Source organism: Babylonia areolata, chromosome 23 (genome assembly GCF_041734735.1).
Source record: "Babylonia areolata isolate BAREFJ2019XMU chromosome 23, ASM4173473v1, whole genome shotgun sequence".
NCBI lineage: Eukaryota > Metazoa > Mollusca > Gastropoda > Neogastropoda > Buccinidae > Babylonia > Babylonia areolata.
This window is the reverse complement of record NC_134898.1, coordinates 17609689-17625425: the sequence shown is the minus strand read 5'-3', so window position 1 is coordinate 17625425 and position 15737 is coordinate 17609689. Positions and strand designations below refer to the sequence as shown.

At 38.3% G+C, this 15737-nt stretch overlaps 1 protein-coding gene across 2 annotated transcripts in view; it reads left to right on the top strand.

Moving 5' to 3' along the window:
- LOC143297822 (dehydrogenase/reductase SDR family member 6-like) overlaps positions 1 to 15737 on the top strand; it is a 44989-nt gene that overhangs the window by 20002 nt on the left and 9250 nt on the right. For both annotated transcript variants that reach the window (XM_076610331.1, XM_076610332.1), the window contains exons 2-6: positions 6687 to 6786; positions 7169 to 7247; positions 10680 to 10776; positions 11271 to 11379; positions 15275 to 15338. In XM_076610331.1, coding sequence (XP_076466446.1) covers positions 6687 to 6786; positions 7169 to 7247; positions 10680 to 10776; positions 11271 to 11379; positions 15275 to 15338 — 449 coding nt within the window. The remainder of the gene's footprint in view (positions 1 to 6686; positions 6787 to 7168; positions 7248 to 10679; positions 10777 to 11270; positions 11380 to 15274; positions 15339 to 15737) is intronic.

Genomic DNA, 15737 nt, shown 5'->3' with positions numbered 1-15737 from the left:
ACTGCCGACGCTGGAACTGCGACGGATGAACCCGGGTGTGGCCATGTATGGGGGAATCTAAATGAGCGGCGTGGGAGTAATGCCACTGAAACGGCGCAGATGATGGGGCAGCAAAAAAAAAAAAAAAAAAAGAATATAGATTTCTGCTTATAAACTACTTAAACACTATTACTTTCAGCCTTTACATCAAAAGGTGGATACCAATGAGAAAATCAGCACAGCTATATACATTTGAGAGGGGTTCAAGTACACTCCATCCCCAGCCCTGTTCCACCAGATATACCAATTATTCACTCTTGCGCTGTAAAAGTCCAGTCTAATTCTTCACTCTTAATGGTCATATCTGTATACCTGCCTCAGGGTCCAGTTAACTAACACAGAATGGATTCGAACCTTACAGACCAGAACAAAAAAATAATAGTCACTGGAGATTTTAATTCACACCCATTATTTTGAGAGAAAGACTGCCAGTGGATTGCTAGCAATCATTTTATTGAAAACATTGTAGATGCTTCTGTGTACCTACATAATGATGGCAGAATAGCATGTATCCCAGACAATCCAGTTATAGAGCAGCTGCCATAGATCTCACTTTAATCTCACCAGATCTGGTACCAATATGTGACTAGAATACACTGGATGACACTCTTAATAGTGATCATTCACCTATTATTATGAGGCTTGAATCTGGAACATCTCAGTAGATAGATCCAACAGAGGAAAAAATTTCTATGTACTATAATTACAGACTTACAAACTAGGATATATTCATAAGTTTGCTTTCAACATTTCAAATTAACAACATAAACGATACAGACATCAACGATTTATATTTGATATTTACAAGTGCAGTCATCACCACTGCAAATCAATCTTTTTCCAAGTAAATGAAATGAAATTGTGGTGCTTAGAGCCTCGCCAACCACAATGACCACTGGACCATTCAGACCTAGCTTCATATATTGAAAAGGCAGAGGATTTTGCTGATATGTTTGCTAATTATAGTAGAAACGCTGGTTTGTCAGAAGAAAATAGAAAGTACAAAGAAAACCAAGAGAAAAATAAGGCATACCAAGATTCAGACCCATATTTGTTTATGGATAAAGCTGACAATGAAAAATAAAACTTCTACTAGGACACTGAATTATACAAAGAAAATATATCAGCGGGAAATTAGCAACATAATGACAGAAAATGGCTTACCATTATCCTTAGAAAAAACAAATATAATGTTATTTAATACAGGATCTAACCCAGAAAAGAACCCTGTGTTTACAATAAATGGTACTATTATAACTAATATAAGATATACTCAATCTGTTCAGTTTTTGGGTGTCTAGCTTTCTTCAAAACTTCCGTGGAATTATATCGACTATATATTAAATAAAGCAAGGAAAGGTCTAAATTTCCTTAAGATAATTTGTAAACAACTCTGGGGGAAAGATACCAAAGCTTTACCAGTGCTGTAGTAGTATAGAAAATGTATCCAAAAATTGATTTATAAGATCCATAGAATTAAAGATGTTAAAATAAAATGGCTGCAAATGAGAATCGTTTATAGAATTCTTGCAACTGATGTTGTCTTAAATTCTGTGGGAGTATCTGATACAAATAACTGCATGCCGTGTAATGACGCAAGAGACTGCATAGAACATTGTTTGTGGCATTGTTAACATATACAGTCCTTTTGGACCTCTTTAGAAAAATTGTTTCATGAAAAATGTGAAAATGCCTAACATTAAGATCTGTTGCAGTTTAGTACTGTTCGGCGTTGCACAGCATTTAAAAACAGATAACATATTTGATTTCATTATAATGTTTGCCAAACTATATGTCTACAAATGCAAAATTGAAAAATACACACCAGGTCTGCATGCCTTTCTAAAACAGCTTTATGCGAGGTATAAAACTGAACAGCAAAATGCGTATGTAAAAAATGAAGTATCCAGATTTGATGTGCAATGGAACTTTTATAAGCCAATGTTTTCTTTTCCCCAGTAGTTAATACTTGTATTTTTTTCAAATGTCCTCTTTATAACCACTTCTTCCCATGGGATCTTTGGTGTGATGATGTTTTTGTATGTGGGTTTGTTTTTTTGTTGTTTTTTTTATAATAAATATCATTATCTGATGATTGATATGATTGATTCAGGGGTAAACTGTCATTGCTGACTCTAACAAAACTCATCCATTTAATTAGGCCCTATCTACTTCCTATTTTACTGATTATTATTAATGTCTTTAGTTTATTACAATGGTATATGGTGTGAACTTGTTGTTTTTGTTGTTGCATATTTGTCTACATGTAAAAGATTTTTTTTTTTAAATGTTGATTAAAAAAAAAAATTGATTTGATAAATTGCTTACAGATTCAAATAATAATATTTTATTTATTTATAGTCTGTTCACCTAAGATGATGATATTAGAAAATAATAATACCAATATTGTGTAAACACAAAGAATGTGGCTAATCTCAAATATTTGCTAAATGTGATACCTACAGCGCATTCAAGACAAATTACAAGTCTTTTGTATAGAATTCATTTAAATGCCTTTCGTACAAAATTTTCCAACAATGTAAAATGTATGTGTGGTAAACAAATAACTGTAAGCCATCTACTCATTCATTGTCCAGGTGTAAGACAGTGAATTCCAAAAGCTGTAAATTGATGACTCTTCTAATGTTCCAGTAGCCACTGAAAAGATTTTGAATGATTATTCATTGCTTAGAATGTTTTCAGAAAATTTAAACTCAAGTACAGTTGGTATCAACCTTCGATGTATTTTAATTAATGTCATTATTTATTTTTGCATTGTTGTAAGTTAATACTTGTTGATATGCATGCACCTATTTTCCCTCCTATAACACCTCTTTATGATTACACACCACCATCTCTTTAAACATTTTATTTCATAAAATAGACTCATTTTCATTTTCTCTAATACATACATTAACACTTTTTACACAAATAATCACAAGCATTCCCTCTCTTTCACCTCTCTTCTTTCTGAGAGGGAGCGGCCGCAAATCTAACATGAAAGGTAGAGCACGATGCTTTGCAAATCAAACAAATATCGGCATCATTTCCAAACCAACATTGCGCAAATTTCTTCAAAACGGAACAGAGTCTCTGTGGGCCTTTCCAAATACAATAGACCGAGCAACACACTAGACGCCGTATCGCAGCTTCCATAATACGTTCTTGGCATCAGAGATCTTTTCCCATCCCTCTTGCGGCCAGTCAGTGGCGGCTGTGTGTGTTTGTGTGTATGTGTGGGTCTGTGCTTTTGAGTGCGTTTGTGAATGCGCGAGAGTGAAATTGTACACAAGTGTCAGGAGAGATATGTGTACGTGTGTGTGTGTGTGTGTGTGAGGGGAGGTGGGAGTGCGGGGGGAGGTGGGGTAGAGGATGAGGTATGTGAGTGTATGCATGCCTACACTGTGGGAGCAACAGGATATTGGAACGTGTATATATATGTATATATATATATATATATATATATATATATATATATATATATCTTTGTATGTACGTGTGTGGGGTTGGGGGTGGGAGATATGGGCGTATGTGTGTGTGCTTGTACAAGTAAGTGTTCATCTCTGTGAGTGTGTGTGTGTGTGTGTGTGCCGTGGAAGCTGCGATACGTAGACTAGAAATGAGTGTGTGGAGGAGGGGGTAGAGGAGGTGCAAGGTAATGTGTGTGTGTGTGTGTGTGTGTGTGTTGGAGCTCATGTACGTTTATATGTATTTGACTGTGCTTTCATATGTGCTTGTACAAGTAAGTGTTCATCTCTGTGAGTGTGTGTTTGTGTGTGTGTGTGTGCCGTGGAAGCTGCGATACTTAGACTAGAAATGAGTGTGTGGAGGAGGGGGGTAGAGGAGGTGCACGGTAATGCGTGTGTGTGTGTGTGTGTGTGTGTGTGTGTGTTGGAGCTCATGTACGTTTATATGTATTTGACTGTGCTTTCATATATGTGAAACTGCATGTCTGGTGCATTTCTGTTATGCATGTGTGGGTGTATGTGTGAATGTGTGTCTTCATATTTTACATTTATTTGCTTATTTATCACCATTGTTGTCTTATTTATTTATTTATTTATGTTTTATTATTACCATTTTATTAGTATTACTAATATTATTACTACTACCTTTTTTCTATATTATAATTATTATTTATTTATTTATTTACTTATGCAAGCTTATCTATTGTTTATTCCCCCGTTTTTTTTGTTTTGTTTTTTTGTTGTTGTTGTTTTTTCTTTTTTCTTCAAGGCCTGACTAAGCGCGTTGGGTTACGCTGCTGGTCAGGCATCTGCTTGGCAGATGTGGTGTAGTGTATATGGTTTTGTCCGAACGCAGTGACGCCTCCTTGAGCTACTGAAACTGAAACTGAAACTTCTTTCTGTCTTATAACACTTCTAGTGAATATACGTTAAATTGAAGATCTCACACCTGTAACAGATTTTTAAAAATCCCCTGAACACACACACACACACACACACACACACACACATATGCACGCACACATACAACCACAAACACATACATACCATTGAAGATCTCACACCTGTAACAGATTTTTAAAAATCCCCTGAACACACACACACACACACACACACACACACACACACACACATGCACGCACACATACAACCACAAACATACCATAATGAATTTCATAAGAGGCAAATCATTTCTCTAATCTGCAGATGGAAAATGAATTGTTTTAGGACAAAATATGTCAGTAATGCTTCTTGCATCTGTGGTTTGTCTACTGGTTTCGGCTTATTGTTTCATTTATGTATGTATGTATGTATTTTCTAAATATTTGTGTATGTTCATTGTGTCTCTTTCTTTATTCATTTGTGTATTTATCTGTTTGTTTATACCAGTCTTTTACCATGTTTGTTTCTTACTAGAGTAGCAGTGAATTTATTGTGGGGGGGAGGAATAGTGTGCCACATTGTGGGTAGGTGGAGTAGGGGTTGGGAGTGTTTCATTGTGAGTGACAGTGACCTTGACATTATAATTTGTGTCTGATTTGGGTGTGAATCTGAGTAATTCATGCTTATTGGGATGGGATCTTGCACAATGAAGTGGGTGGGTGGATGTGGAGTGGAGGCAGAGAGAGGCAGGGTTCTGATGGGAGAGAAGGCATGGAGGACAGGGATAGAGAGGAGGAGAATAGTGTTTGTGTGTGTGTGCGTGTGCGTGCGTGTGTGATTAAATCTTAATTTATGCACTTTGTTAATTTGATCAGCTCCAATTCATTTGTGGTTTTTTGTGTTGTTGTTTTTTGCACATGTCGAACAGTGAATTTCTGTACCTACATAATATTATAGGCAATAGTCTTCAGTCTACATATTACAAAATATTGGTCACTGTCTATGTAGTGTTCATGTTCACACTCACACACACACCATTTAAGAAAAGTTCAGTGCACAGGCGACCCACACAGCAAAACACATAAGCTGTGTCTAAAGCAGAATGATTTAGAGAACCCTGGGGAGTGTGCAAGAACAATTTGACCAGTTCTGTGGGATGTGCATGTTGAAGCACGGTAATTGTAGCGTCTCATGAATGTACTAGGTTTTGGAGGGTTTGAAGGTTTTCCCAAGTTGTTGAAGGGTATTCACAAAGTCTTCACATTATAGGGTTTGCACTGTTTCACATTAAAAACCAGTACATACCATTTTGATCAGATTGAAAACAGGAGCTGGATCTATATAGCATCAGGCTGTGTCTTTATCTGAATTCTTTGTAATGTGTGTTAGAGAATGTCAAAATCCTCACCCTAATGATTTACTTATTTTCACAGTATTGTTGGGACTAAAATATGAAAAATGTTATAAAAGTTATTTCTGTTCTTTTTTATATTAGATTTCTTCCTTGCATATATTAAATAAATAATTCTATTTATTTAGAATAAGTTTGAAAGATTAGTTTTGCCTGATAACTGGGTCAGCCAATGCGGACAGCATTTCTTTGTAGATTCAAGTGAAAGTTACATGCGCAACATTTCCCCAGTGTTTGTGCCGTTTGCTGGTTGATGCTTGAATAATGCAGCTGTGCTGACCACTCATGCGCACATTCTTACTCCCTTGCTTATTTTTTTCTTTTTCTTTTCTTTTTTATGCCAGAATCATAAGGCACAAAGATAAACTATTTGTCAGCTACCATTACATTTTTTTTTTCAGCAATAGCCTTGTGTTTGTGTTCAAATTCAGTGACGTACACTGAAATTTTCTTCCTTTTTGAAAAAACAAAACAAAAAAAACCTCACCCTTTTTGGGGGTTGGAAGGTACTGGATTGCGATTTTTCACCACTCGACTAACAACACTGAATAAGTAGTGTCACTGGATCATTTGCTGGAGGTGGGCGGGTGGTGGTGGTGGAAGGGACTGTTCATTGCCATTGCTGAAATATCTGACATGTCAACAGGGGATGAAACTGCTGTCACCATGCATAATTATAAGGGCTCTCTCCATTAAGGAAAAGTCTTATGGCCTCAGTTTTCTGCCTGTGAAAGGTTCAAACCCACTCCCCTCATTTTTTTCCACAACATATACTTGAAAGACAGCTTTTAATTTTTTTTTTTTTTTTCGTGTACCTGATTTACTAAGCTATTGTATATGTATATAATTATTCAAGGTGCTTATTATTACTGTTGTTATGATTTCAGACATAGGTTGGAAGGGGCTACACAGACAATGGGGCGCCTTGATGGAAAAGTGTTCGTACTGACAGCAGCTGCTCAGGGAATAGGGAGAGCCACTGCCTTGGTAAGACTTGAACAGAAATGTCTTGTTTGGATGATGTGAAAGGAAAAGGTTGACACCTTCAAAGTGGTGCGAAGAATCATCGGAATTATTACATATAGAACAAACTGAATTTACTCAAGATATTGACAGAAAAAATGGCAGATGTAATTGTGTAATTATAACAGATTCTGTTTGGAAAACGAAACAAAATTGAAAACAGATGTCTATCCAATTAACCAGCCAACCAAAACCAAACCAAAACAAAAAACAAAACAACACCCCACACCCCACCCACCCACCCCACCCCCAAAAAAACACACAGCCCCCCCACCCCCCCACAAATTATACTTTTTTGTTACTGATATGTTATAATGTCTGTTGATAAGTATGTTCATGTTGTCAGGCAGCTGCCAGAGAAGGAGCCAGAGTGATTGCCACAGATGTGGATGGAGAAAAACTGAAAGAGTTGGATGGAACAGCAGGTAACTGGAATTGGATTAGGTGTTTATTCATTTGTCAGCTAAAAACAAACAAAAGAAAGTAACAAATAAAGAAGCTACTAAGATGTTCAGCAAGAAGTATTATGTTTGCCACAGAAAAAAGAAGAAAAAATTGTCTCCCACAGGAGTTTATTCTAGAAATTCTCATCAATTATCCATGCCATTTTGGCATCTTAACTTCTTGAAAGGAATCAAAGTGAAAAGATCCTGTGTAAAATAAAAAGGATTGGTTTAGAACTAAATTGAAGTTTAATAGAAGATGGCAAAATAATTTAGGTCTTGGTCCTCCACAAGGGAGGTGGAGTATTAACTGCAACCAAAGCCAATGCTGATTGGTTAGACCTGAGTCTTGGTCTGGGGAACTGCTTAGCTAAGCCAAAGCCTTGTCCTGGGGAGTGTTGTAGACTGCATTAGTCAACAGCACAAACGTACTGACTACAGCTTGCACCACTTCGATACAGTGAGTATACTGGTGTAAAATGGTTCGATTCGAGAGGGGAACAGAGAGGGGGATATCAGATTGATTGATGATGCACACATGCATGCACTCACTCTCTCTCCTCATACCAGTAGTAGGGCCACATGGAGTGGTTTTTATAGTGTTTACTAAACAACAGCACATAGCAACTGAACCACAAGCATCTTTAAGCATGGATAAACAGCACACAGTACCTACTAAGCATAAGCAGCATACAGTGAGCAGTTCACTCTACACTTAAAGTAGCACCTAGTAAAGCAGCACCCATAAGCACACCTGGAACATACACACAAAACCATAACCCAGGTTATGAAACAATTTCAAAATATACTGGACATAACTGACATGAAAGGCCTGTACACTCACATGTCCAGCAGTATGCACTCTTCTCACACATAGGTCTATTGTGTGGTAAAATCAAGCTTCGTTTAGCTTAACTACCACTAACAGTGACATACTGTGTACCAAACATATGACTGACCAATACTACCTTGAGCGTTCATTCAGTAAAACTGTGTGTTACCATGACCAAACAAATCTCTTTGTATTCACAAAGTGTCCCACTGACATAAGTAAATGTATGGAAATCATTACTACCAACATATCTCTGGTAAACAACAAACTATGTGCAACAACATAGCACTGACCATCAGTGTTCTCATTGTTTACCAACTCATTAACCAAATTACAGTGTGCTTTCCCACTTTGAACAAAGTATACCACTGGCACATAACACAGCCTCTACAGGTGTTATCACAACTACCAACAAGTCGAAGGTGTGTCACACAACACTTGCTGTTACCCCCATGTGGGCACACATGAAAAAACTCAACACACACTGACATAGTGTTAACCTGTAGATCTGTTCATTTCACATTTAACCAACACCACCTAATATACAAAACAAGTAAGTAATGCATCAAAAGTACATCAAAACCCACTTTTGGTGTAGCAAAACCAAAATACTCTAAACACCTGCTACACACATACCATCTTATGGCTCTGCATCTCTCAATGTGTGCATTGTTTCCAGTCAGTCAACAACTGACAATATACTGACATATCACTGCACTATCATTTGTGCCAGAAATCAGAAGAAGATATCTGTAACAAAATAGTTGGGGGGTGGGGGTGGGAGGGGAGGGGGGCAAGGGGCGACTCAAAAAGATATAGGCTGGTACTCTCTTCACTTAGTGGCTAGATTTCACAGTTTAACCCCATTTCATTCAACCACAGCAATAAGCAGACTTAACACACTGCTGCACACTAACACCAAGTGACAAACCCATAGTTTCTGAACCAAACACGTTTGTTACATTTCAATGTGCATTACCACATCAGCGCATTTCAATGTGCATTACCACATCAGCTAATATGCTATCTCAATACTCTTGTGAAACCTCAAAATTCCACTGACACAAAGCATGTTTTCCCAACACAACTAAGTTATCAAAGCATGAAACCATTACAAGTCATTTACTCACAGCCCATAAAGGATTTCCTTGCATGTTTCCTTCTGTCAGCCTGTTCCAGGTTCCAGTTCTTCTGGGAGACAGCAAAGATTTAGCTGTCCTGACAAGTTTTATCCCCTCCAACATACTGTGCATACCAATTACAAGTTACAACACTTCCCCATTGGTCGAACAAAAGTAACCACTCTTAGCTTGTGCTAGTGACGCCAAGTGAATGATTGACAGATTCACTGATTCATCCTGATTGGCCCACTTCAATAGTTTGAACTGATTCGCTCATTTCAAAGCCTGCTTATGTATATACACACTGTGATGATGAGATTGGTGAGACAGGACGATACAACTTGGGACACGTTAGCCGGCTTGATGAAAGATCACATTAGCATAGATTTCTTCCTGGTCCTGATCCTACAGTGTCATCACACACCCTTGTTGCGTGTGTGAAGGGGAGGTGGGGGACGACTTTAAGGACTGACGGCCAAAGTGGAATGTTCCGACATGCTGACATTAGCATGTTTCGGACATGCTGACATCCACTTGAGCACAAGGACTATGGTATCACGTAACTGCATGTTTCCACAGTTAGGCCTGGTGACGGTGGACTCGCTGAACAAAGACAGCTGACTCGGGAGTGGGGGTGAGGGAGGGTGGAAGGGGTGAGGGTGGCACGGTGTCGGCACAACCTCAAAGGCTGGACTTGAGACGGAGCAGGGAGGGAGATAAGAAAAAAAAAGGGGGATGGAGGGGGCAGGGGGGGTTGAAGGGATGGGGAGAGAAGGGGGACAGAGTGTGAGTGGTGCAGGTGACATTGCCGGCACACTGTAACACTGGCTAAATAGAGAATATGTGTGAGAACTCCTTTTCATTTTAATTATCAGTATGTTGGTTACACTTATACTGTGAATTATCTGAATTTGGAATGGTTTTAGTTTAACTTTACACATTTCCTGAATTTGTTAAAAGGTTGTCATCCAGTATTTGTTTTTTATAGGATCCAGACATTCACAGTAATTTGGAAATCCGCCATTTTCAACAGTAATGTCTTTGTATGTTCTAGTTCTTTGTTGCACTTTACCCCTTGCCTGCCGAATGTTTTAACCTTGGTAATGCTGAGTTGTGCTCCCTTCGCTTCAGACTCACTGGCTGTGTTAGTTTAAATGAGAATGTTTAGGTTTGGTTTGGAAAAAAAAGATTTTTTTGTAACATGGTGTATGTGTTATACTGTTGGAAAGCTGACTGATTGCACTGTGAGATGATGTGAATGCTTTTGAAGTTATGTTTGAAATCTTGATATGCAACACTATACAATACGGGTATTCACATACTTCATAAAGTTTCTTTCCATTATATTTTGATGATTTTATACTTTATAACTGTTGGTATTGCTGATTCATTGAATTATCCTTTTTGCCTTTTCAGAGGCACCAGTAAAAGACTAATGGTGATCTCATGGTGATGTTGCAGGCATTGAGACACATGTGTTGGATGTTCTCAACTCAGATGCTGTCAGTGATTTGATAGCATCTTTGGAACACATAGATGTCGTCTTCAACTGTGCTGGGTTGGTGAAACAAGTACTGATTTGCTGATTGCTAACTAAAATCTATGAACAAATAAATTTTCCTTTTGAGTTGCATATAAGTATGACAGCAACAAAATTCACAAGATATATTGTAACACACACCAAATTTGACTGCTTTTAGTGGTTTTAAAACAATGAAAAGAGCATCAGACTTTAATTCAAAGCAGAGAAGAAAAGATTACAAAGTTGTTGAACATGGTAGGACATTGACAGAGCATATCCCATTTATGCCTCTTTCTGTTCTGGTCATCATCACCACAGTTTGTTTTTGTTCTTACAATGTGGCAGCTTAAATTTGTAACACTAAACAGCTTGGTTCATGCATGGAAAAAAGTGTGTGTATTGATCCTCATTCATTTGTCAGCGTCGAGTGTATTTGTTTATGTGTGTGTGTGTGAAGGAGGGAGAAGGGAGGGAGAGAGAGAGACTGAAAATGCACTTGAAGACTTGTTAGTACTGACTGTTCCTGACAGGTTTGTGCACAATGGCACCATCCTTGAGACAGACGAAAAGATATGGGACTTCAGTTTTGATCTCAATGTGAAGAGCATGTACCGCATGTGCCGTGCTGTCATCCCAAAGGTATGTATGTTGTGTGAATATTGAAACACAGTAGAATGATCAGTGTCAGTGCATGTAATAAGTAAAAATACCCATCTCTGCTTTTTTCTGTTACCTTTTTTATTTTTTTTTATTTTTATTTTTTGTAAATCACTTATCTATAATTATCTGCATGAATGATTTATTGTGCTAGATGTATTGAGTACAACATGCATTTTTTAAAAGCAAAAATTGATAATGTTAATAATAATGATGATGATGATGATAATTAACACACATAAAAAAAGAAAAAGAGCCTGTTTTTTGATTGTAGGAAGATAAAAAAAAGAAGAAGAAAAAGAGAGGACATTTTGTAACTCTTTAGATATATAAGTAGATGTATGAGTCCATTACTCGTGTATCAGCATCAACAACCATCAATCCCTCTTACTTCATAGTGATGTACACAGTTACTTATTTATTTCTTATTTATTTTGATCAACAACATGTAATTAATCCACATCCTTTCAAAGTCATTTAATCTCAGTTCTGGACATTGTGGATACTTTTACATTTTTTCCTTTTTTAAGTTCCTCTTGGTAGGCTTGAATAGTAGGTTTAGATTGGTCGTACCTGCATTTATAGATATGGAACTTTGCAAGGAGCAAAGATAAATATGTCATCTGTTTTTGTTTTCCTATCTGTGACAAACAGCACAAGTTCTGCATTTAAAATCAAGTCAGTACAGTGTTGACATCTTTTCTTCAATAGTTTTGAATTAGTCAGTCCAGAAATTCTGTGAACAGTGACAAAACTAAAGATAGTGATCACACATATCTTTTTCAACTGGGCAAAAATCACATGCTTTCCAACAGTCATTTTCTGTAGCATGCTGATGGATACTAAAATGTTTTGGCATATTCTGAGTTGAACCATTTCAGTTTATTTCTTTCATAGTTTTTGCTTTTTCTTCTTCTTTTTTTTCTTTTTTTTTTTTTTTTTTAATTGCTGTCGTCCATTCTATTTGAGTATTCAACTTTGTATTCCAGCTATATAAAGACTTTAAATCAGACATTTCCACTTCATCCAGTTGCACATACAGGGCTTCCGTTCACTCACATATGTGTATTTCTGACACACTATTTTACTAAATATCTCTTTCATCAGATCAGTAAACTACAAGTATACTGACAGAATTGTCGTAATTCCTTCTTTAAAAGTATACCATTAGTATTCACCTCACTGATTTAATGCGGTTTGCAATTTTCAGCAACAGACTCTATAAAAGTGATCAGTTACAGGTGACTTGAATCAAGATTTTCAATTCATCTTAGATAATCAACACTTTATTTTATGCTCATTAGAAAGGTGGTGTTGAGCTCTTTTGTTTGTGACCAATCTGACGTAGATCAGTTCAGGAATCATTTAGAAATCTATCATTTAACACCTGTTTACAAACACAATTTTGGTCAATTTTAGCCAGACTTGAGCCAGTTTGCTTACTAGCCCATATGGGTGTCTTTGCAATTCGCATAATTAGCATATATATAGTGGGGGTACACTACAGTGACCTTTCACTTGCTTTTGGCGATAGTTAGCTGACCACTGCTCTCTCTCTCTCTTTCTGTGTGGCCCAAAGGCCAGTGTCTTGCCACATCGCTGCACTGTCTCCTTTACCTCTGATGACTGCGCGCTTGCTGCACACACCCATGAGGACATGCAGTTCATTATGGACAGGTTCTCAACCTCCTGCAGGCGCTTTGGACTCACCATCAGCCTCAGCAAGACGGAGTCCATGTACCAACCAGCTAGCTCACAGAACACCAGTGCCTCCCCCCCACCTGCAATCAAGATCGATGACACAGAGATCAAGTCAGTCGACAAGTTTTGCTACCTGGGCAGCACCCTATGCTGCAATGGAGCCCTTGATGCAGAAGTGACGCTGCGTATCGCCAAGGCCAGCTCCGCCTTTGACAGACTCAACAACAGGCTGTGGAACAACAAAGGCATCAGGCTCAGCACCAAGATGAAAACCTACAGAGCTGTTGTGCTGACCACCTTGTTGTACTGCTGTGAAACATGGACGACGTATCGCCGTCACATTCAACAACTTGAGCAGTTTCACCAGAGATGCCTACGAAGGATCCTCGGCATAAAGTGGCAAGACAGGGTTTCCAACCTCCAGGTCCTAGAGAGGAGCAGCCTGCCCAGCATTGAAAGCCTGCTGATCCAGTGCCAGCTACACTGGACAGGACACGTTGTCCACATGACGGACAGCAGGATCCCGAAGATGCTTTTGTATGGCCAGCTGAAGGAAGGCCACCGTGAACTTGGAAGACCCTGCAAGCGCTTCAAGGACACCTTGGTGTGATCTGTTGTCAGATATGTTGTCAGCCATGGATCCTCCTGATGTGATACTGTTGTCAGACATAGATCCCCTATGATACTGTTGTCAGACGTAGATCCCCTATGATACTGTTGTCAGACGTAGATCCCCTTGATGTGATATTGTTGTCAGATGTTGATTCTCTTGATGTGATATTGTTGTCAGATGTTGATTCCCTTGATGTGATCCTGTTGTCTGACATGGATTCCTTTGATGTGATACTGTTGTCATACATTGATTCCCTTGATGTGTTAACTGTTGTCAGACATGGAGTCCCTTGATGTGATCCTGTTGTCTGACATGGATTCCCTTGATGTGATCCTGTTGACAGATGTAGATTCCCTTGATGTGAACTTGTTGTCAGATGTCAGATTTCATCCTGTTGGCAGACATGGATTCCCGTGATGTGATCCTGTTGGCAGATGTAGATTCCCTTGATGTAATGTTGTTGTCAGATGTAGATTCCCTTGATGTGATCCTGTTGTCTGACATGGATTCCTTTGATGTGATACTGTTGGCAGATGTTGATTCCCTTGATGTGTTAACTGATGTCGGACATGGATTCCCTTGATGTGATCCTGTTGTCAGATGTAGATTCCCTTGATGTGATCCTGTTGTCAGATGTTGATTCCCTTGATGCAATCCTTTTGTCAGACATGGATTCCTTCGATTTGATAATTGTTGTCAGATGTAGATTCCTTGAAGTGATACTGTTGTCAGATATGTTGTCAGTCATGATTCCCCTTGATATGATCATGTTGTCAGGCGTATATTCCCATGATGTTGTATCCCCTTGATGTGATAATGTTGTCAGCCATGGATCCCCTTGTGATCCTGTTTTTAGATGTTGTCAAACATAGATCCTCTTGTTATGATGACTGTTGTCAGACATGGATCCCCTTGTGATCCTGTTTTTAGATGTGTTGTCAGACAAGGATCCCCTTGTGATACTGTGTTAGATGTGTTGTCTGACAAGGATCCCCTTGTGATCCTGTGTTAGATGTGTTGTCAGACAAGGATCCCCTTGTGATCCTGTGTTAGATGTGTTGTCAGACAAGGATCCCCTTGTTGTGATCCTGTGTTAGATGTGTTGTCAGACATGGATCCCCTTGTTGTGATATTGTTGTAAGGTGTGTTGTCAGACGTGGATCCCTTTGTTATGATACTGTTGTAAGATGTGTTGTAAGACATGGATCCCCTTGATGTGATCCTGTTGTCAGTCATGGATGCCCTTGATGTGATCCTGTTGTCAGTCATGGATGCCCTTGATGTGATCCTGTTGTCAGTCATACCTGTAGCTTTGAAAGGGGACTTGGCAGGAGAGGTGTATGGGGAGAGAGTGGGGACAGCTAATTCTTGGAATGTTTTTGTTTCAGATTGCTCATTGACTTAATAATGTGTAAATTATTATTTAATCATGTTCTTGTTCATAGGAATTAATGATGTTTAAATTTTATTTAATAGTGATCATTTCATGACATATTGTGATTGATTTTCAAAAAAACAATTATATTTGAATGAAGGAGTAAAAATGCTAATATATATTTTCAGATGATTTCTCAAGGGAAAGGTGGAAGTATCATCAATATGTCATCGGTGGCATCCAGTATTAAAGGTAATAAAGAATGTTGAATGTCAATGACAACTTTCAGAATTAAAATTTCATTTGTGATCCAGTCCCATCCATACTCACATGCATGCACATACTTCCCGACAATGGCATCCTTGCATAATAGGTTTACCCAGAATTCAGTGCAGTTTCTGATTCGAAAATTCTGTGACTGATATGATTTTCTGTAAGAGCTCCCAGAAAAGTAATAGGAGCACTTCACTGGCCTCACCAAGCAGTGCAACCTTGTCAACAGAAACGGACAGTCAAAGTCTATAAAAACTAGGAGCCTCCGAATGATTGTCCCCTTTCATACTGGCATGTTGGACACAGTTTACTTCAATTCATTGACATCACATTCCTTTAGCATTCTTAAGTTGGGCTGCATATAGTACATTGTTAAAT